The 23,386-nt window shown below is 43.1% G+C and overlaps 1 protein-coding gene and 2 non-coding genes across 7 annotated transcripts; 1 reads left to right on the forward strand and 2 right to left on the reverse strand.

Annotated features, from left to right (window-relative positions):
* The first annotated feature begins 527 nt into the window (after positions 1-527).
* Positions 528-23,101, forward strand: CHRNA5 (cholinergic receptor nicotinic alpha 5 subunit). Of its 5 annotated transcripts, XR_008390424.1 has the most exons (10): positions 528-1,287; positions 1,922-2,044; positions 4,562-4,645; positions 6,219-6,408; positions 15,597-15,748; positions 16,557-16,601; positions 17,816-17,925; positions 19,629-20,460; positions 21,538-22,092; positions 23,001-23,101. XR_008390424.1 is itself a non-coding variant. In XM_037155950.2 (9 exons), the coding sequence occupies exons 4-9, from the start codon at positions 6,315-6,317 to the stop codon at positions 21,697-21,699; spliced, it is 1,395 nt and encodes a 464-aa protein (XP_037011845.2). In that variant the 5' UTR covers positions 528-1,287; positions 1,922-2,044; positions 4,562-4,645; positions 6,219-6,314; the 3' UTR covers positions 21,700-23,101. The 5 variants fall into 5 exon arrangements, 4 of the variants coding, with proteins under 4 accessions (XP_037011845.2, XP_053514949.1, XP_053514951.1 ...); XM_037155950.2 differs by having other exon boundaries at positions 21,538-23,101; XM_053658974.1 differs by having other exon boundaries at positions 541-1,287; positions 19,629-19,833; positions 21,538-23,101.
* LOC119057268 (U6 spliceosomal RNA) lies at positions 4,358-4,461 on the reverse strand. Its single transcript, XR_005084045.2, has one exon. It is a non-coding gene; the product is annotated as a U6 spliceosomal RNA (small nuclear RNA).
* On the reverse strand, positions 8,218-8,352 carry LOC128626457 (U4 spliceosomal RNA). Its single transcript, XR_008390440.1, has one exon. It is a non-coding gene; the product is annotated as a U4 spliceosomal RNA (small nuclear RNA).
* Positions 23,102-23,386: the final 285 nt, after the last annotated feature.

A 23,386-nucleotide genomic window follows, 5' to 3' on the forward strand; every position in this document is an offset into this window, starting at 1 on the left:
AAGTCCTGGCTGGGGTCCCTTCCCAGGCTGTGGGTGGCCTCCCACGCTCACCCCTGCCGCTCTCCTCCCCCGCCTGCTAGGGTGACCCAGATGCGTAACTCCGACCACACGTCTGTCTTAACTGTGTCTTCAGTTTCCCATTAGAGAAGTTCACAGACTTGCTGTGAAGTGAGCGAAGCTTAAGCTTCAGGAGCCCTCACTTTAAAGGCCTGGGAAGGGATCCTTACAACATATTCTGTGCTCAGACTTTTTGTAAAGTCTGCAAAACTAAGATCTTTTACCTGCAGTTGATGAGTTCTACCATGTGCTGCTGCAATGGAACATATTCGTCCTCAGTCACTTGCATGTGTAGTGAGGTTACTGTTAATCACCCCAGGGTAGAAATGGCTCCTGGTCCGTTTTCCTCCACCCACTGAGTCAGCGTGCCCAGTATGTGACAGGAAGGCATAGAAGCAGAGTTATCACCATCGTCAGAAGGTCCTGGACAGTGGAAGAGAAACAAGTCTTGACATGTCCTGCACCGGAAGTTCGTCTGCAGCAAACGCTTCACCCTCATGTTGTGTGAAGTTATAAGCTGGGACTCAGTTTTCATGACGCCAGAAAAGCTGGGGAAATGCTGCACACGTATGTCAGACTGTTCATGAAAGTCTTCTCGGACACACTTCATTGCCCATCCCTTACTGTCGTCCTGTCTCTGGAACGCTGTCCCCTCTGCACTCCATGTGACTGACACTGCCTCTGTCTCCCGTTCTAGCTCAGGTCACCTCCTCAGAAAGGCATTTTCTGACCATGCCATCTAAAGTAGAATCCCCCACTTCATCATTTTCTGTTTATTTCCTCAAGAATTTCTATCAAATTCTGAAATTACCTCGTGTATTTTCTGCCTTCCTCCCTTGGCAGTAAGTTCCATGAAATCAGAGACATTTTCTTGTTCACTGCATTGTTGGAGAACTTGTACAGTTGATTCTGAAATATTTGCTGAGTGAATAGCCATGAAGTGACAGAGTTAATGTTTATCTGACTTCAGAGACTAAAGGCCAAGCAGTCCCCAATGTTCCAAGAACCCTCTGTATTTGCCACGGAGCGTGGAGCAGTTCAGGTGCGCATGTGAAGCACACAGCCTTTCTCCTCCGGCTCACTAGCGACTGAGAAGATCAACGGTAGCCAAGAATCCAAACACCCTTTGCCATGCTGGGCACTTCAAATATTCTTTTGTTTTGAGAAAATTGAAAACATCAAAAATTCATCAGGCATGTTATGGAAGATTAAGCAAAGATTGCATCTCAGGTGAGACAGCTGTGGAACTGGAAATTACCAAATGATTTCCAATATTGAGACACTGGGATCAGGCAGCTTAGAATCAGATTAAAGATAATCAATTCCCTGGAACAATCAATGCCACCCATTACTTTAACCTTCAGAGGGAGCCTTCAGTATTGCTGAAAGGTTGCTCATCTGGTCTGTCTTCCTATCCATATAGAAAACTTGATGTGAATTAGTTTCCGTAGGAAATGATGGGAAAGCGACCTCTGGCTAAACAAAGGAACAGAGCAGATAATTAGAACAGATTCTCAAACTCACTAGGAAGGCAGCTCCATCTTGGTTTCATCGGAACTTTGCTTCCCTAAACGCATTATATTGTAGTTTACAAATTACAAATGGAAGTGGCATGTATTTAATTGTGAATTTTCTTGTGTGCTTCTGAGAATCAGAATTTTATAATATTTCCTGATAAAAGTGGGAATAATCTGGGAACAATTAAACCGATAATCAATTAAACTCTGTGATGGCAGTTCTCTTAGCCACAAATTTCTGGAGTGTTTGGATCTATACCTGCAATATAACTTGCTTTTTGCACTTATTTTATGATATAAATTCTACCTTTTTCATAGAATCAAACATTTGCAATTGTGTCTTGCAGATGACAAAATAAGGGCAGAACTTTCTTTTTAAAATCCATAATAGTATGTCACCTATGAAGATCACTTAATGCAATAACTATTTATATATTTCTACTACTCTGTGTTCAGTGAGTATACAAATGGTGAGCATCTACATATTAAATAATTGGAAGTTTGCTGATGGAGTTTATCTACAGAAATTCATATTTGCCTTTGTTTTACTTCAGACATCATTTGTTTTTAGTAGCTGTGAGATATCATTGACATAAAAATTGTGTATTTAAGATGTACAACTTGATATTTGTAAAGTTTCTGAAAGGATCCCCACCATGAAGCTGATTAACAGATCCACGCCACATACACAGGTACCATTTTGTGTGTGTGCGTTTTGAGATTTGTGATCTTTTTGGCCAATTAGAAGTATATAATACAGTTATATTTGTCTTTTAAAATTCTTTTATGATTTGTCACTCTTAGATGTAAATGTTTTCAACACTTAAGGAGCATAGAATATTGCACTGAACTTTCTTAAGTGGGAAAACAAAATATTCACTTGTAACAGGAGCTGGTATTTGTCCAGGATACATTATAATATTACTCTGCTTTGTCGTGAATTGCTGTTTCCCATTTACTTTGTTTTCCTGTCAGTAATTAGGTCTCTGACATTGTGGTATGTATGCTGTTATTAAATTCTACTGAGACAGCTCAGTTTTATAAATGGTGTATATTTTTTGTGAGATGATTTTATACACCACTATTTAGTTATTACAATCTAATAAAATACAGCCAATTAATTTTTTTCCTAAAGCTCTCTACTTTAAAATATGTCTGCACTTTTGCCCTGGCTGGTGTAGCTCAGTGGATTGAGCGTGGGCCTGTGAACCAGAGGGTTGCAGTTCGATTTCCGGTCAGGGCACATGCCTGGGCTGCAGGCCATTTCCTGGTGGGGGACACACAGGAGGCAACCATACATTGATACTTCTCTCCCTCTCTCCTTCCCCTCCCCTCTAAAGATAAATAAATAAAAATATCTTTAAAAAATATGTCTGCACTTTTACATTTCATAGCAGCTATAGAAATAGTCCCCGAAAGAGACCTTATACTTTTTTTTATCATTTCTTTTGAAGGGTTGCAATTTAATATTTTATTAATACTTGCTTTCCCCCCCTTTAATTTGTGAAAATGCACTAAATTTTAGCAGTAAAATGGACAACATGCATTTTTATCTTTAACTAACATTTCAGTTTGATTTCACCTTAAAGGCTCACAGCAGAATTTATCGCCAAGCTGTAATGGAAATGCTGAATGGAAGATTTGGAGACTCTGCCCAGCTCCAAATTTAGCTCAGCTGACCCCGTTATAATAAATAAGAGTGAACAACTACATTGATATGAAAGACAACTCATTAGGTCACACCACTTGCAGATGACAATGTTTATTTTTGATTTCTGCTATTTATTTAGTCTTTGTAATTGCAAAAGCACATCAAAGAGTAACTGCCACACAAATGCTAACGACCACCACCTATAGAACATCTGGGCCCTGCTGGTGTGAAGGCAGCACTTTGCAGACTAGGGATGGGCCTACAGAGAGAGGTTAAGTTTGGTTTTTGAAGGCAGGACACTGGAGCTTGTATTTCTGCTCACCATTTTCTAGCTCACTAGCTTGGAGGTCTTGGGCAAGCTATTTAAAATTCATTTATTCATCCACCAATCCATCCGAGCATCGACTGCGTGCTCAGTATACGGGGCACACGCCCGGGAAGAACAGACGCAGCTGCTGGAGCTCATTTCTGTAGGGAGAATTAGACACACTGAAGGGTAGTTAATTACAAATTGTGACAAGCGCGGTGAGGAGAGGGGACGGAGCAGTGGCAGAGTAACAGGCAGAGGGTGTGGAGGACCCAACATAGCTCCGTGATAGGAGTAAAAGTGCCCTGGGAGTGTGGAGAAAGCCATGGCTAGTGGGCAAGTGGCGTTTGAAATGGGGCTGAAGAAAGGGTTTGTATATTCAGGGGAGGGGAGAAGGAGCAGGATGTGCAAAGACAAGAGCGTGTAACAAAAACAGTCTTCAGAGGAGAGTGTGGTTGCTGATGTACCACAAAGATTGTATGACAGTCCTTGGTCAGATCTGAGAGTTGGTGGGCAGACACTGCTTTAAGAGACTGCTGTAGGTGGCGGCCCCAGCAACAGCAGCAGTTGTCGGTGTCCTGTGCTCAGCCGGCGTCTCCTGGCAGCGAGAAAGCGCCCAGTTACCTGCAACCACCACGTGCAGTGACTGAGAGTAATCGGTGTATCCTAGGAAGAGCCATATAAGATGCACCCATTACATTCTATAATTATCAGCTTGGATCTTAATGCGCCCAACAAATTATACACTTTGACTTTCACTTGAAAGCAGTAACAACTAGTGTTTCTTGCAGGTTATGTAAATACTAATTGTGGTTCTTGTGGTTATTATTGTTTTTACGCTTCACCCATTTGCGTGTCATCCTTACACGGGGGCCACGCTAATCTCTGTATTGTTCCCATTTTAGTGCATGGGCTGCGTAAGCGAGCGCTTATGGTTATTGACACAGCACTCTGGGGATGTCAAGGAGTCCAGTTCCGCTTGCTGTGGCGGAACTGAAAACCATTTAATTCTAGTTTTCCCGCTGACAGGTACTGTGACCTTCAGCGGTTGTTCAGCCACTTGGTTCCAGGTCTCCTAGCTGTAGAAGCGCAATCGCTGTCGGGGGGAGTTGCGTAAGTATCTGTATGCCCCATAAATTATTTATAGAAAAATAGAAACTTGCAATGAAGGGACAGTAAGTACTATTTTTTTCCTGTGCAGAGGTGTCCTGAGTGGCAAACATAGTCACCACATTGCATCCCTTTTCTGTGGCTCCTTTCTTTAAATCCAGTTATGCAGACTAATTTCAATGGCTTTTGTTTCTATCTTCCTGGATGTACTTGGACCTAGGGGAAAAAAATCAAACCATATTTACAGTTAGGATTTTCTGCAGCCAGGTTTAGGTTTTACAAAGCGGAATTTGGAGTGAAATGTCTGCTCACAAGGTGTCTCAGAAGTGTCACCTCCATAAATCTCTCTGTGAAGAACCAGTGACACGCTCTGCCACTGAGGCTTAAAGATAATTTGCCTGAATCTTTACAGCAAGAGGAAGCTTCCTAATCAATTATGGACAGAAGGGATGAAATGGAGGGTGTAGCGGGGTGTGCGACGGGCCTGGCGCTGTCAGCATCTATCAACAGTGGGGTCACAAGTGTCTGGGGCAGATGGAATCACTGTATTTACAGACATTAATTGGTGGCAGTGTGAAGGGGACTATTTCTCCAGATGAGGGTCAGTCCTCCCGGTTACCTGCTTCTTATAAAGATGGAGAAACTGGCCCAGGCAGAGGGCTGACCTGAGACCAGGCCTCCTGCAGGGTCGCTTGGCCCCTACAGCCCCAGGAGGCCACAGGATGCTGGGAGAGATCATTGGCAGTGGGTGATCTGGGGGCATATCACGGTTTTCTGTCTGTGTGTCTATCCACTCTTGGTGCAGGTATTTATCCTAGGTGTGCTGGGGCCCACCCAAGGTTTCTGGAAGGTACACCGGACCTGCCTGTGACACTGGCCTCGGAACCTCCTAACTCCAGGGCTGCTCTTGCCACCTGCAGGGCAGGAGCTGGAAACACAGGGGATAGGTCTAAAGGCAGGGGCGGAGCCGGAGTCCAACTGTGTGGGACTGGGATGGGCTCTGAGTAAATGGGGTGGGGCCAGAATGGGCGGGACAGAGCTAGTTGCTAACGGGTCAGAGCTGAGGAAGCATATTTATTTTTTAAAAGTATATTGATTATTGATTATGCTATTACAGGTATTCCCTAACAGTTGTCCCATTCTGGCTTCTGCATTTCCTATACTGTTCTTTTTAAAAATGTATGTCTTATTTATTTTTAGAGAGAGGGGAAGGGAGGGAGAAAGAGGAGAGAAAGAGCAATGTGTCGTTGCCTCTCCTCTGCCCCCTACTGGGGACTGGGCCTGCAACCCAGGCATGTGCCTTGACTAGGAATCGAACTAGCTACTACCTTTGCTAGTTGAGCACCTTTGCTTCACAGTCTGGTGCTCAACCCACTGAGCCACCCCAGCCAGAGCTCCTATACTATTCTTAACTATCACCTGTCTATTTTTGTACCTACAAATGTATGTGAAGGAGCATATCTAGAAGCAGACAGTGCGGGATGGGGAGGGGCCAATGCTGAGGGGCGGGGCTTGGGCGGGGCAAACGTGGCTGCTCCTCGCCTGCCGGGCTCCTCACTCCGCTCCTGTGCTCCAGGTACCAGACGCTGCGGAGCTGCCCGGCTGGATCCTCCCGCAGCTCCATCCTGAGTCCGCTTTCCCGCGGGCCCGTCGTGAGGCAGCTCCTGGGGTGATGGCAGCGTGGGGGTCCCGGCCCGCAGTCCTGCGCCTCCTGCTCCTCGTCCCGCTGGTTGCCGGGCGCCAGGGTCCGGGCGGCGCACCCGGAGGTGAGCCTGGGCGGCGGGGCACGGGGCTGTGGGCACCGGAGAGCCGGGAGGACGGACGGCTGCGCTTTTTCCCTGGGGGCCTGGCTTGAGGGGGGTCCTTGAAATGCCCAGATGGTCACGGTAATAAAGGGAAAGGCCGCTTGGCATGTCCCCTGACAAGCCTCACGGGACTGTGAGGGGACAACTCAGTCAGTCAGAGACGTGCCCAGTTGCACTTGGAAACCCGCCCTTTTGCCCAGAAGCGAGTGTGGAAGTCGCGCCCCAGCCTTCCCTGGGTGGCGTGTTTCCCGCGGAGACAGGAGGCTGAGGACTCCGTCAGCTGTCAGCTTAGCGTGTGTGGGGCCCCTGAGGTGGGAACTCAACATGGACAAGGGGAGAATCCTCTAAGCAAGAGGCAAAACTGAAGACAGCGGTTATGTCTGTTTTTTTCATTGCTTTTAGGGAGAGAGGGAGGGAGGGAGGGAGGGGTGGATCGGTTGCCTCTCATACACAATCGGACTTGCCTTGACTGGGAATCGAACCCGTGACCTTTGTTCTACAAGATGATGCTCCAACCAGCTGAGCCACACAGGCCATAGCAGTAACTCTGTTTTTATAAGTGAAGTTCTTAAAAAGAGGAAACATTTGGGTATAAGAACTCTTTCCTTGTTTCTCTCTCACACTGATTTTTGTTTTAAAGAACTCTTTCTTGTCTTTCCTCTCTTGAAGTTTTTAAACCTTAGGAGATTGGCTTCTGATTCCAGAAAGCAAGAATCTTGAGTAGAATTATGTATTGTGGATTGCATTGCTTTGTGTAGACTGAACAGGAGTAATGTGGAAGGCATTTTCAGCAAATAAAGAAAGTCCTGTGCAGAGAGAGTTGTAGTTTAACAGAGAAAAAGGAATGTGATTCTGTAGCTAGACAAAACTAGGCTCACATTATGGCCCCCAATGTGACTTGGACAAGCTTCCTTCTTTTAAAAAAAGTGGGGACAATACAGCTTACCTCTGAGTTGTTTGCAGGATTCAATAATATGTACGAATTTCCAGGTACTGTGCCCGACATTCCAGCAAAGGGTAGTTCCCTACTCCTTTTGGTGAAAGGGGAACTTTTTCCATCTCTTTTAATATAAACATGACAGAGCGTTAAAGAGCGTAAATAGCTATTTGTTCATGTGTGTGTCCAGTGTTATAGTGAGAAGTGATCACCTCCTCCTTTCTGCCCCCACCCTACTTAGTGACCCCTCTTGTAATAACCCTCGAGTCACATTACAGTCGTGTGGCTTTTCCCCTTGGTCCATCGTGAGCTCCTTCAGAACAGCCGTTTATCCTGCTTGTCTTTTTACCTGGAAGGTAGCACCTACTGTAGGAGCCAGTCAATGTTTGTGGATGAATGAATGGGTAGTAGTGTCCTCAGCTGTGAAATGAAGGATCAGCAAAGGCTCCCTGTTCTTAGTCAGCGACCAGATAAAGAACAAAGTGATGTCGAATAGATGGTGGATTGCACAGTGCTGCTAAATGCCGTAGGCTTTCCTATGACATTCCCTTTGAATGGAGGTTGGCTGCGGTTGAAGACCTGTCATTATGTTTTCCTGGGCGTGTCGCTTGACCTTGCCGCTCCTTTATGTCTCCCTCTTTAAAATGAGAGGGTACTGGGAGATGGTTCTTAGGTCTTTCAACCATAATTGCTTTTACATTTACATTTTCTTCATACTCGACTTAGAGTCTTAATAATAGCTCTTCCTTATGGTCTTTTCTGTGAACCAATCTTCAGGTAAAGGGAACATCTAATCTGCCAGCAGCCATTTGGCTGTGAAAGGTGGCTCAGGAGGCACTTTTGCCTGTAATAAAGAATAGATAATTAGCTGTTACATTAAGATAATACAGGTTATTTATTTATTCAATTAGCAATAATGGTGCCTCGGATAAACCTCATTTGCTACGATACTGCCACTGCTATAATAATGCAGGTCTTTTAAACAGATCTGGCCGTGACTGGGGGAGTGACTTATGGAAATTAGGGAGTGGAGAGTCAGTTCTACTTCTTAGCTTTGTAGTTCTGTGAAACTTTAAATGATTGAAACTTTATTTTTATTTATCAACTACTTTCTTATTTATTTTTGAAGATTTAATTATTTTTAGAGAGAGGTGAAGGGAGGAAGAAAGAGAGGGAGAGAAACATCAGTGTGTGGTTGCCTCTCGCACACCCCCATTGGGGGACCTGGCCCACAACCCAGGGACATGCCCTCCTTCACCAGGACTCTGTTGGGTGCCCTTTTGGTTTGTAGGCCTGTGCTCAATCCACTGACCCACGCCAGCCAAGGCTAGAAGAAATTTTTTTAATGATTCTCTTCTGCTTTCTGATTAAGTTTTAAAAAAAATTGTTGCTATTAAGAGAGAGAGAGAGAAATAAACATTGATATGCTATTTCACTTGTTCAAGCATTCATTGGCTGATTCCTATGTGTGTCCTGACCAGGGACCAAACCTGCAATCTTGGTGTATCGGGACAATGCCGAACCAACTGAGCTACTTGGGCAGAGCTGAACTTTTGATTTATTCTTATTTCTTTTTCTCTACGTCAGGGTTTCTTAACTTCTGGGGCTGGATAGCTCTTTGTAATAGGAGACTTTCCTGGGCTTTGTAAGCTGTGTAGCAGTATCCCTGGCCTCTATATACAAGATGTCAGTGGCACCCACCAAAAAATGTCTCCAGCTCTTGTCTAATGTGCCTTAGGAAACAAAATTGTTTCCCACTTAGTGCCTACAGTCTTTGCCACCTTGAGAATCACTTCTCCAAGTCTTGTGGACCAGGGCTTCTCAAACTGTCAGGGCACCAGCATCCCCAGAGGCTGTGGTGACAGAGTAGGTGCCAGGTAGGCTGGATGTGGGGCCTGAGACTCTGCCTAACAAAGCACCTAATAAGGTGCTTGTTGTGGGTTCGAGCAGCACAATTTGAGAGCGCAGTCATAGAGAAGTTTCCTATTCACAACAACTGGCTGGATTGTCAAGAGGATCTGATGACAACGATTGTGGAAACAGAGAAGTTATAATAAAGCTCAAATATCATAAGACCAATAAAACTAATAAACAGCATTCCACCGTCCTGGAAATTGCACCTATCATCACATTTACAAGTTTCTGTCTAGTCCTCAGCATTCACTCACTGGATGGTGCTAAGGGGGACTTTGCAAGTCTCATCAAGGTCACGTAGGTCATAGGAACTGAGGAAATTTCATGTATATTCAGGTGTTTCAGTTCATAATCCTATAAACCTACAAACTCATAATATATATTTACTGCCTATGGAGAGGTTTATGGTATCAAATTACAATAGCGAACTCAGCATTTGCTTAATCTGATGATGCTCACATTTTTTTTAAAGAGTGTGTAAATTGTCGCCTCTCCTTGAGAAGTATTGACTGGACCTAAATTTAAAACTGCCTGGGGTCACTTTCTCACTGCAAGTGTTCTGAGTCAGGGCAAGCTTAAAGTAGGTTTCCTAAAGCATATTCACCACAGAGAAACTTTATAATTCTGTGATAAAAATCAATAGAAAAATAATGAAAATCCTGGGGTGGAAAAAAAACCCTGTGCATTTCATCTATAATTCTTAAAATAATGATTGGTAAGCATAGTTATTTGTCACATTGAAAATGTTGGATGTAGTGCACATTTCTGCTCAGTTACAAAACAGTTGATTACGTTCACTGCTGTATCTTGCTGTTGCTTAAAATAGCCCTCCGAGGGCTGCTACAAAAGGACTTTTTAAAAAGGGAATACAAGTCATTTTTTGTTAACTTAAAAAAAGGTACAAAGAAACTTGGAAGGGAGAATTAACTGCTCCAGGAGTGCCTTATTTATGCGCTGGGGATATGACACTATACCACAAAACTTTATATTACAAAACTTTTTAGATATTTCACTTTATTCTTATTACAGATGGTGAAGAAGAAAGGGAAGGTTATTGGCAGTAACTAGCAGGAGGTCAAATGGATATATCCTTGACTCAGCAGTTCCACTTCTAAGAGTCAGTGCCACACATTCTCGTATAGTGGGAAATAGGTGTACAAAATGTTAAGCACCACATTTTTCCATTGAGGTATTGTTAAAACAACCCCAAACTGAGGACTACATAAATGCCCATCAGTAGTGAAACCTTATGTAAATTAGGAAAAACCCATAACCCAGGTTGCTTTGCAACTTACGAAAAAAGACTGGATAGACATACACTGATACAGAGTATTGGATGAAAATAGCAAGTCCTAGAAATTGAAAATAAAACCTTCGTTCTTTCTCTGTGCATGTATTTGAAAGTGTGTACACATCACACTCAACAGCAGTTGCGCTTGGAGGAAGGCGGCCGGGAGGCCAGGAGGGAGAAATGCTTTTCTTCCTGTGCTTCTGGTCGGAATCTTGACAGTGACCACACAGTATTTTCATGATTAGAATGGGAGTCGAGCTGTTCTCAGCAAGGGGCAGGTTTGTCCCCTCCCCTGCCCTTGTGACATTTGGCAATGTCTGGAGATGTATTTTGGTTGTCACGTTTCAGGGGGACTGTATGTAGTGGCTAGAAGCCAGGGACGCTGCCGGACGCCCTGAGATGCACAAGGCAGCTGCTCCGCAATAGTCTCTCCACTTTTTTCACCACTTTTTGATAAGAAAATATGATTTTTCATAGGGGAATGCCAATAGGGGACAGCATCTTGTCTTATCTTCCTAGAATTTGTTCTAAAAACCCTGAGCTATCTATGTAGTTACATACTGAGTTTAGCCAAGAAGACATTAAAAGAACGCTGTAAACTACCTTGATACTACCCTACCTAGTAAGATAATTTATTTCATTTTATCTGCATTATAGGCAGCAAAGCAGAAGTTGTCATTTTTATTAATGTTCTAGAGTGAGAAAATTCAAACGTGCACAAAATGTTCAAATATAATGAAGAGTTCTTGCCATACACTTTTCAGAATTATCGACGCTTTGTGGCCAGATATCCTTATTTATGTAGGTTAGAACATTGTGGCATGTGCAGGTTAACAGCTAATTAGCGGTGCCAAGCATTCAAATTAAGGTTTTTAGCTGTGCAGTCCTTTGTCCTTTCTTTTTTTTTTTAATTTTTTATTGATTATGCTGTTACAGTTGTTCTATTCCCCCCTTCATTCCCCTCCACCTACCCCCATCCCACCATTACCCTCCCTTTAGTTTATGACCATGTGTCTCAAGTCCTTTAGATTCTATATTTCCCATGCTATTCTTGCCCCCCCATCTATTTTCTATCTACTGTCTATGCTACTTATTTTCTGTACCTTCTCCCCCCATCTCCTCCTCCCACTCCCCTGTTGCTAACCCTCCTTGAGATCTTCATTTCTATGTTTCCACTCCTGATCTAGCTGTCCTTTTAGTTTGCTTTCGTTTTAGGTGTGGTTGTTAATAACTGTGAGTTTGCTGTCCTTTCACTGTTCATGTTTCTTTAACTTCTTTTTCTTAGATAAGTCCCTTTAACATTTCATATAATAAGGGCTTGATGATGATGAACTCCTTGAATTTGATCTTATCTGAGAAGCACCTTATCTGTCCTTCCATTCTAAATGAAAGTTTTGCTGGATAGAGCAATCTTGGTTGTAGGTCTTTGGATTTCATGACTTGGAATACCTCTTTCCAGCCCCTTCTTGCCTGTAAGGTCTCTTTTGAGAAATCTGCTGACAGTCTGATGGGGACTCCTTTATAGGTGACTGTCCCCTTAGCTCTTGCTGCTTCTAGGATTCTCTCCTTCATTTTAATTTTGGCTAATGTAATTATGATGTGCCTTGGTGTGTTTCTTCTTGGGTCCAACTTCTTTGGGACTCTCTGAGCTTCCTGGATTTTCTGGAAGTCTATTTCCTTTGCCATATTGGGGAAATTCTCCTTTATTATTTGTTCAAATAAGTTTTCCACTGGTGGCTGTGCCTTTCCCCCTTCTGGTACCCCTATAATTCGGATGTTGGAGCGTTTAAAGATGTCCTGGAGGTTCCTAAGACTCTCCTCATTTCTTTGAATTCTTGCTTCCTGACTCTTTTCTGTTTGGCCATTATTTGCTTTCTTCTGGTCCACTCCATTGATTTGAGTCCCAGTTTCCTTTTCATTGCTATTGGTGTCCTGTGCAATTCCATTCATTTCAATTAGTTTCGCCTTCATATATTTGTCTAATTTGTCGCTATAATCAACCAGTTCTGTGAGGATCCTGATGACCAGTGTTTTAAACTGTGCGCCTGAGAGTTTTGCTATTTCTTCATTGCTTAGATCTATGGGTTGTGAGGCTTTGAGATCTTGCGACATTTTTGGTCTGTTTTGGCTCTTTAAGTGTGAGAAGCGGTGCCTTGGACTCCCAGGTCGCTGGGTTGTGACGCTGTATGTGGGGGCGTGGTCAGAGCGGGGAAATGGCGGCGCCCTCTACTGCTGCTTGCCTCGGGGACCCTCCGGGCCCCGGTCCAACCGCCCACTCCGCTCGCGCACAAATGGGTGACCACAGTAAACACGCAGCACCGCTTCCTCGCTGTCTCCTCCTCTTCCTCGGTCGCTCGCCTGGTGGCTCGGTCGCTCACTAGGTCCAACCCTGCGCCTGGATTCTGCGCGTCTGGATTCCGCACCTGAGTCCGTCTGACCGAGTCCTCCTGTGCAACCCCTCACCAGCCGCTGGTTTCGCCCCTTACCGGTCAGGCTGAAGAATTTGTTGTTAACGGACTTCCGAAAAGTTCAATTTTCCGTGTTCTGGCTGTGTTTTCTGTTGCTAATAGTTGTCTCTAAACTTGGTTGTGTGAGAAGGCACGGCACATCCACCTATGCCTCCATCTTGGCGGAAGTCCCCCTTTGTCCTTTCTTAATCACCACACTGAAATGTTTGGGAGGTAAAATCAGTGTTTTCTGTTGGACCAGAGATGTAGTTGGTGTGAAATGTGACTCCTAGGCTTCTAAGCCATGAGCAGAAATGGGCAGAGGATGGAGCCCCTCACTGAGGCGGGGAATAGTGTCAGCGACCATTTTGGGGAAGATCATGAATTTGGGTTTGTCTGTGTCGAAGATATTCACAAGGCGGTCACCATTAGGTAGAATATTGGGACAAATTTATCATTTTATGTATTTATGCCCTATCTACGAAATATTTTATTTATTTCATTTTAGAGAGAGAGGGGAAGGGAGAGAGAAAGAGAAACATCGATGTGAGAGAGAAACCTAGGTCAGTTACCTCTCACCTGCCTCCAGCGGGGGACCTTTGGGTTTGTGGGACTGCGCCAGACCCACCAAGCCACACTGGCCAGGGCTCTGCTTTCCGTTGAACAAGATTCGAGGTGGCGATTCCAGCTAGCATGTTCCTGCCTAAGGCAAAAGGGCCTTAGTGCTATGAAAAAACCATTTTGTTACTTTTATCTTTTAAGTAACCTTAAACTTTTGGTATTTCAAAGGCCATACAATTTTTAAATAGGATTAAAGAGGAGAAACTATAAAATGAAAAACTTTTAAACATTACACAGAATGACTCTCCAGTGTATAATACTCTAATTCAATTGAAATGTTTCCAATCTGTGCATTTCAGCATAAGGAGACTTTACTGGAAGGCATGGTAAGAACTCCACGGTATTTGTAGATCAAATCTAGTATCTTAAATTACTCAGGGAAGCAATATACACACTTGAGGAATAAGGCGCACTATTGATGAAGAAGTGGGCAGTGAGGGAAAGGCAGGGTTCCTTGCAGCTGGAGAGAGCAGGAGCTCTTTAAGTAGCTCCCTGCAAACAACATGGTCCGTTATAATGAGAAGAGATTTGGTGTAAATGCGACTCTTGTGTGGGATCGTTTCTCTTAGGTTGGATGACAACCATCAGTAGCCACTACAAATCCCTATGTGTGCACTTATAAATAGGTCAGCGGCTTTCTGTTTTAACTAAATGCTTTTCTTTGTAAAGTCATGAGTCTTGAGTAAAGGTCATGCTTGAATTTTACACATTGTACATTTCCTTAACAGAGTCCATATGACACCGAAAACTCTCATTTTCTCAGAGATGCTTATTTAAACTCAGCAGAAGTATAAACATAGCTGTAACCACAGATATAACCAGTCTTTGGCTATGGCATGTAAAACTTTTAGAATTTTGTCTTAAAAAAATTGTGGGCTTTAAGGTCATTTTATAAGAATGTACAACAAAAGAACCTATGCACCACAATGTTCATAGCAGCACAATTTACAATAGCCAAAAGTTGGAAGCAACCTAGGTGCCCATCAGTAAATGAATGGATCAAAAAATTGTGGTACATATACACAATGGAATTCTATGCTGTAGAGAGAAAGAAGGAGCTACTACCTTTTGCAACAACATGAATGGAACTGGAAAGCATTATGCTGAGTGAAATAGGCCAGGTGCTGAAAGACAAATACCATATGATCTCACCTTTAACAGGAAGCTAAACAACAAAACAAACAAGCAAGCAGAAAAAAAAAACAAAGACACTGAAATAGAGAACAAGGGGATAGTGACCAGAGGGGAGAAGGAAGGAAGTTAAGGGGAAAAAGGGGGAGGGATTTGGAGGAACAAATAGGAAGGACACAGGGATGAGAACTAAGGGGGGTGGAAATGGGAGGGAGGTGGGGAGCAAGGGGCGGGGAAGGCTGGGATGGGAAAAATAGACAAAAAACTGTACTTGAAAAATAACTAAATAAAATTAATTATTAAAAAAAAAGAATGTACAACAAACAGAGGTAGGACGAATCGGAATAATGTAGTCAATATATAATTTACATATTAAACTTATGTAAATTACAGCATGTTTATTTTACATTTAAAGTTGATAAATGAACTTTACTGTCATGTATCTGTTTTCTGGGTTTGAAATTTTATGTCAAGCAACCCCCTAACCCTGGTAATTTAAAGGCTTTTGTTGCTTAGATTTTACATAATTCTGTATATATACATGTGTGTATGTGTATATAGATATAGATGGAAACTCCGAGTACCTCTTATGGAACTCTGCATATTTCCATGTGAGTAATCTGATTTAACTGAGAAATGTATCAGTGTTCCTTATTGATCACAAATAATTGTATTAATGGTTCATTTAAAATGTATTATAATAATAGCCTAAATAATAGTTTGGTTCACTAATGATGATGATTTTTTTAAGTTGAAGCATCTGTAGGAAAGAAGGCAGTACACTAATTTTTTAAAATTTGTTCTACAGGATTAGCTGAACCATTCTTTGTTGCAAAACATGAAGATAGGTTGTTTAAGAATTTATTCCAAGACTATGAAAGATGGGTTCGTCCTGTGGAACACCTGCATGACAAAATAAGAATAAAGTTTGGCCTTGCGATATCTCAGCTGGTGGACGTGGTAGGTGTGCATGTCATTCATTATGTGTTCAATTTCACACTCCCGTGTAGGTGCGGTCACTCTGTGGAACCTTGGTGTACGAAGATGGCCATGCAGCCTTCCCAGGTCTTCTTCCTTCTACGTCATTCACTTGCTGTTGGGACAGGACAGGGGATTAGTGCCCTGCAGTCTGCTAAGCTATTTATGCTTCCATCCCCCTGCCAAGTGTAGGGACCCCAGGTACTCTAGAAACGTAGGGTGTTCAAGCTTCACGATGCTTCCCCGAGGCTGTGGCCTCAGTATGATTCCTGCATAGCAGCTTCACAGAGATTCAGATCTGTGCCTCCGCGGAGGCAAATAATGACTTTGCAGTCGCTGAGGAATGCACTAAAAGACTTATGTCGCCGAGATGCATACTTTCCTCCCTTTTAGCTCCTCTGAAATCAAGGTGCATCTTACAATCAGTGGCAGCTCACAAGTCATTGTCAGCCGGGCTCTCTCTTAGTGCCAGGCACATGAAGTAACACTGCTGATATATTAGAGAGCATTGTGTCTTAGATTTGAGGGAATGTAGTGGATGAGATGATGAAAGTTAAATCTAAAAAAGGTATATTTTAGGGCAGTTTATCTGAGATACAGAGTATGCTGAAAGGAATACTGTGAAATTAGCCTAGAAAAAAGACCCTGCTTTTCTGGAGAGCTGGACTGATGAACAGAATGCAGAACTGTATGGGGAGGAGTATTTATATAAAATGAAAAAATCCATTCTTAAAGAAATATTGTTTGTGGAATTGGGACAATCAGCCTTATTTAGATTTTTGTTTTCTAGGACGAGAAAAATCAGTTAATGACAACAAATGTCTGGCTGAAACAGGTATGTATACCGTCCAAAGGCCACCCAACTGGTGAGGTGCCACTATGATTTCAGGGTCTGCAGCACAAAGGGACATGCACGAGGATCTGGTTTTGGTGAACCGGCAGGGTGCAGACAGGCGAGGTGCATGGAACTCTTGTATTTACTCAGTTGATGTTATTTTAGTGCCAGACTCTAGGGAAACAACAGCGAATAAAACAGACCAAAGTTTTGTCTTTCACGCAACTTCATTCTAGTGGGGGGAAAGTAAATAAGTTCTATAGTATACTTCAGAGGTAATATATTTTTCCCCAAGCTGATAAGCTTGGGGGAAAATAGTCTGGGGTCTGTATTTTTCAATAGGGTGGCCTGGGAAGGGACCACTGAGAAGGTAAGGTTCGAACGAAGGCTGGCAGGAGGAGAAGTCCCGGGACTGTCTCAGGGACGGGTGTCAGGCAGGGGGGCTCACAACTGCAAAGGCCCTAAGGCTGGTGTTTGCCTGTGTGTTTACGGAGCAGCAAGGAGGCTTGCGTGGCTAGCGGTGAGAGAGCCCTGGGGAGGAGAGTAGGAGATGAGGTCAGGGGGACAGACACTGGCGGGCTGGCCACTCAGAGCCTTTGGCCTTTACAAGGATGGGAATGGGCAATGATGGATGATTTCCATGTACCTCCTCCCTTTTAGGTAAAAGACATCGTCTTTATTTTTTTCTGGACCATCATGCATATGTTCCCTAACCCCTAACTCCTAAAAGGGCACGTGTGCTGTTCTCGGGGTGCAAGTCTCCACTTGATGTGATCACATCATTGTTACCATGTGGAGGTTGGACAAGGTGTTTCAATATGGGGAACGTGTGATAAATGCAGCTGTTCTTTGTGTGGTCAAGTTGGGCTGATCATTGACAATACAGCTGGAAAAAAGAATGTTTCCCTTGACCCTGGACCACAGATGCCCACGGCTGCCACTCTGGGGCACGGCTAGTAGTTGGAGGAGGGTGCTGGGCGGGGCCGTGAGCCGCTCAGCCTGGGCCTCACAATGTCTCATGGGGACCCTGCGTGGAGCCACTGCACAAGGGGACACGAAGGCGCCAGTGCCCATGAAGATGAGGTGGGCCTTCTCTGTGGGGAGTAGACATGATTTCACGTCCAAAATTTCTGCACTTGGCAAAAATAGTACAATTTTCAGTACACTTGATTATGAATGTCATTGAAACTGAGACCGTTCTGTTTGTCCCGAAGGAATGGAGGGATGTAAAGCTCAGGTGGGACCCTGAAGACTACGGAGGAATCAGGGTCATACGTGTCCCTTCAGACTCTCTCTGGACCCCAGACATCGTGTTGTTTGATAAGTAAGTTACGTTCACATTTCATGTTTCAAAAGGAAACACTTACCCTGGCTGGTGTAGCTCAGTGGATTGAGCGCGGGCCTGCGAACCAGACCCAAGGGGTACAAAAGGAACCAACAATTCTCTCCCTCTCTCCTTCCCCCCTTCCCCTCTAAAGATAAATAAATAAAACCTTTAAAAAAAAAAAAAGGAAACACTTGTGTGTCTACTAGGCACTAGTAATGTTTTCTTCCTTTTGAAAATCATTTAGCTATAAAGAAAGTCAAATGACTTGATCTTACTTCAGTTCTGTAGTTTCAGATAGGTTCTGTGGCTCCTCTACTTTCTCCGTATGTGTGCCTTCTTTTCTGATCATAAAAGTGTTCTCTGATCTCTAAAATTTGTAGAGCATTTGTAGGGGAGTCTAGAGAGGTGTAAGGAGGCAGGGGAGAGAGGCGGTCATCGGTCCCGTCATCCAGCGCCAACAGGGATTGCACATGCGCTGAGCTCAGCGCTGTGTGTGACACAGGGATGTGCCAGGGTTTCTGTAAGCATGTCAGGACCCTCCCGAGCTGGGTGCCGTTACATCCATTTGACAGGTGAGGAAACGGGTGCCAGGAATGGTCATACCTATCTGAGATCACACAGCCCAGGGGTGGCAGGGTCGGGTTCTCACAAAGGAGGACTGACAGCCCTGTTTACTCTCTTATGTACCAGGCTCTGTTTGGCAGACTGCCTCCCAGCTCTTTTTGTATGTTTTTCTAATAGTCTAGGTCATACTTTACATTTAAAAGTGCATCCTTCTAGTTTTGCTTAAATAGTGATTGTGATTATCCCCTGACGAGGAATGTTAACACGGCGTCACAGTCACCCTCCCTCAATGTGTTTGAGGTTACTTTTTAACTTGTGGAGAAGGTAACTCTGGGTGCCAGTCTCATTTTTTTCTAGGATCACTCCAGGGCAAACCTGGGACTTTGTGCTTATCCTCACATACTTTGTGTTATTTGTAAGAAGGCACTTGGCACAAAGACAAAGCATATGCTGTGCAAAAATATCTCTAGTCTTTTAAAACTTCTACCTCCACACTTTTCAATATGTAAAGAGCAAACCGAGTGTAAGGTAGCATGGTGCAGCTTCCTGGAGCACCCTTTTACTTTAAGTCATTGAAAACATTTTTGCATTAAACCTAGATATATTATAGAGTACTTTGTAAAAGTCACATGAATTTTAAGATACAGAATATTTCAAATAAATCTTATCTTGGCGGGCAGCTTCCTGCTACTTTCTCCGGAATGTGAGTTCACGCAGCCCAGCGCGGGAGGCACCACTGTTTGTCAGCCTTGCGGCCAGCTTGGTGCTCCTGCACTTTCCCATCAACATCCCAGCTTCCAGTGTTTGTCCTGGAGGGAAGGGCACTGTGTGGGGAGTCTGGCATTCGGGTTCTGGCTCCGGGTATATCCAGTGTATAAATAGCCTGGTTCTATTTTGTGGATAAAGTGAAATCTTTTCAACCACAAAAATGGCTGGGTTCTGTGAGTTGTAGATCTGTCTCAGCGTAGATGTTTAAGATGTTCTTAGAGCAGGGTCCCTGTATAAGCAAGCACATCTCCAGTGTAACAATTTAAGGAGTATTCCAGACTGTAATACAGGCTGTCTTTTATATTAGGTTTGTAAGATACGTGCTTGTGTTGTTTAGTTCCCACATTGTCATCGTGTGTGTGTTTCAGCGCAGACGGACGTTTTGAAGGGGCCAGCACGAAAACCGTCGTCAGGTACGACGGCACCATTACCTGGACCCCACCGGCAAACTACAAAAGTTCCTGTACCATAGACGTCACATTTTTCCCATTTGATCTCCAGAACTGTTCCATGAAGTTTGGTTCTTGGACTTATGATGGATCACAGGTGGACATAATTCTGGAAGACCAAGAGGTAGACAAGAGGGATTTTTTTGATAATGGAGAATGGGAGATCGTGAGTGCAACAGGAAGCAAAGGGAACAGAACCGACAGCTGTTGCTGGTACCCGTATGTCACTTACTCGTTTGTGATTAAGCGTCTGCCTCTCTTTTATACCTTGTTCCTCATTATCCCCTGTATTGGGCTCTCATTTTTAACTGTACTTGTCTTCTATCTTCCTTCAAATGAAGGTGAGAAGATTTGCCTCTGCACTTCAGTACTTGTCTCTCTGACTGTCTTCCTTCTGGTCATTGAAGAGATTATACCCTCCTCTTCCAAAGTAATACCTCTGATTGGGGAGTATCTGGTGTTTACCATGATTTTCGTGACACTGTCAATTATGGTGACGGTCTTTGCCATCAACATTCATCATCGTTCTCCCTCGACACACGCCGCTATGGCCCCGTGGGTCCGCAAGATATTTCTCCACAAGCTTCCAAAACTGCTCTGCATGAGAAGTCACGTAGATAGGTACTTCACCCAGCAGGAGGAAACAGAGAGGAGTAGTGGACCAAAATCTTCCAGAAACACATTGGAAGCTGCACTTGATTCTATTCGATATATTACAAGACATGTCATGAAGGAGAACGATGTCCGTGAGGTCCGTGACGTGTCGTATTACAAATGCAGGTCATGAGCCTTCTAGACTAAGCATAGATGGAGGACCAGAAATGTTGACATACATTTTATAAGAGACCCTTACTACAATCTGTGCCAGTTAAAACATCCACAAAATAGGGCATCTATGCACATCCAACCTCTCAGTTCCCTCCGGGCATCTCAGATGATTTAAAAGAAAATTTAGCCTGGCTGGTATGGCCAGTGGATTGAGTACAAGCCTGTGAACCAAAAGGTTGCCAGTTCGATTCCCACTCAGGGCACATGCTTGGGTTGCAGGCCAGGTCCCCAGCAGGGAGCACATGAGAGGCAACCACACATTGATGTTTCTCTCCCTCTCTTTCTCCCTCCCTGTCCCCTCTCTAAAAATAAATTAAATATTTTTAAAAGAAAACTTAGTGTTGTGCTGACTGTTCTGGTATTCCAAGGAATGATAATCCTGCCCCATGCTTTGAGGCTGGTCTCAGCCTGCCCTTCCTCGGCCACTCACACCTGCTCAGCCAGCTGCCTGCTTAGGCTGCAAACAGGGAGGGTGTGAGCTCCCTGGCAGCAGGTCTTGTCCTCGTGACCTTGGACTAAAATGGCCCTAGGAAATCCGAAACCAAACCAAGCAGGCGAGGGGCGGGGGAGATTAAATTGAGGAGGTATTATTCTGAGTCGACTTTTAATTTGGCATGAAGTTAACATCAGGCTGGGTTTCCCTTAAAAATTAAAATAAGTAAACACTGCTGGGCAAGAACAAGGAACAGAAATAACTGCATGTATTAAGAACAGAAGAGATTTTTTGTTTATGACAAATCAAGTAGTATAATATTCGAATTTTTATTAAAAATTATCAAAAAGCCATTTGCAAAATAGTATACAGAGCTCACAGGGGCCCTGTTCTTAATGGTGAGGGTGGGATTTGTCCTTGACCTCCAAGCTCAGGGTTGCTTCCAGTTTCCAGGCAGCAGTGGGCATCACAAACTGATTTGGCCTTAATTCAGTGTGTTATATCTTAAAATAATTACACAATGTTAAATTATGTGTTTAATATGGGCTTTTATTTTTTGTTCAACAGGTTGTTGAAGACTGGAAGTTCATAGCCCAGGTTCTGGATCGGCTGTTCCTGTGGACTTTCCTTCTGGTTTCAGTTGTTGGCTCTCTTGGGCTTTTTGTTCCTGTGATTTATAAATGGGCAAATATAACAATTCCTGTTCAAATTGGAAATGCAATTAAGTGATGCTTCCCTAGGGGCTGTGGTAGGAATTCAGTTACCAAAAGGCATATACACCTTATGGTACCTGTAGACTTCTGAAAATGTCAATCGTGTTTCAAATTTTATGCAAGCTCTAACAGAGTAACAGTTGCTCATATCAGTTTATCTTAATAGATGGCCCATCTGCATGAGTAAAGTAATAACTAACTGAATACCATTTGGTCTTCTAAAAATAGCAGGAAAATATTATCTGACGTGTACTAGTAAAACTCTAATGTTTTTAGAGTTAATCCAGGCTAATAATACTTTGTAATTTGTAATATTTGTAATCAACAGTGAAGTTCATATTTTAATGCACTGGAAAATTCCTGTTGTTTTTGAAGATGGACTTCAAAACTTTTCCTGCATTTGGTAAAGGTACACATTTTTAAATTCCTTCTGTCCCGTATCTACTGGAGAACATTTAGTCTCTATTACAGTGTTATACCCCTACATTAGGTAAGCTGACTACTTAGCGTGATAATGATAGAATATGATGCTGATTTTCTATAACCAAAAGTTAAAAAAAATAAAAAATAGCAATTGGGAACTCCTTTAAGTCTTACTTTATTCTTTAGATACTTAAACTGAATAATTATTATGTTATTTTCACAGCTCACTTTCTGTTGTAAAATCATACAACAGACCGCTCCTGTGGACATGCAGTGGCATATCTTTAATATTAATTTCAATCCCCTGTCCACATTTTCCACAATTAGAACCATCTTCTATACAAATTGTGGTAACATCTCTTTATTCTTCATCTTAGAAGAATCCATAGCGATTAAGTGAATCCCATTTTAAAAACATGTTGATGGATACTACTAAATGATTTCTGTGAGAAAATGATCTTTCGAAATTAAAAATGGTAGTCTAATTTAGTATGAGCACATCAAATGTTTTACATACCTGTGAAGTTTCCATTTTATCTCTTTCATTCCAACATTTACAATACTAGAATCTGAGAGTTTCAAGGACCCTTAGAAGTAATGTAGTCTTAGCCTGTTACTACTTACGTAGTATAGTATCATGGGTCACAGGTAAGCAAGTTAAATTTCATCTCTAAATGTTCCTGAATTAGCTACGACCAGGAAGAATACACTGATAGAACTTTTGCACTTGATCTAGAACTTTAAGCTCTTGAGAGAACAAATGCCTTATTTATTTATGGTATGTTACCCACTTGTGTCCAAATGAATGCTTGAATCTGTCTTTTCTTGTAGATAGGCATTTAATACCATTTAATAAGTGAAAGTCTGGTTTTATTAATTTACATTGCCTGTTAGCTATTTCAGCATGTATGATGTCTGTCCAGAAAAAGTCCTGCCAGGCCTGTCCAGGAAAAGTCTAGCCATCAAGAATGTTTGCGCTACATTGATGTAAGCTGGTAAGCAGAGAGAGAATGGACTGGAATGTACATATATGAACAATGACAACTTCACTGTACTAGTCAGTGGGGACAGTAGATGCCATTGAATAAACATATATATTGTGTGGCCATCGCATTCAAAATGACTGAGCAAGTAGAGCAATGAATCTGCATCAGATTTTGTGTTAAGCTTGAATGTTCCTCTGTGGAAACTATTTGGATGATTCAGAAGGCTTCCAAGGATGATGAAATGAGTGTAGCACAAATAAAACTGTGGCACAAATGTTTCAAAGAAGGTCATGA

This window comes from Artibeus jamaicensis, unplaced genomic scaffold (assembly GCF_021234435.1).
Source record: "Artibeus jamaicensis isolate MK-2021 breed Jamaican fruit bat unplaced genomic scaffold, CSHL_Jam_final scaffold_612, whole genome shotgun sequence".
NCBI lineage: Eukaryota > Metazoa > Chordata > Mammalia > Chiroptera > Phyllostomidae > Artibeus > Artibeus jamaicensis.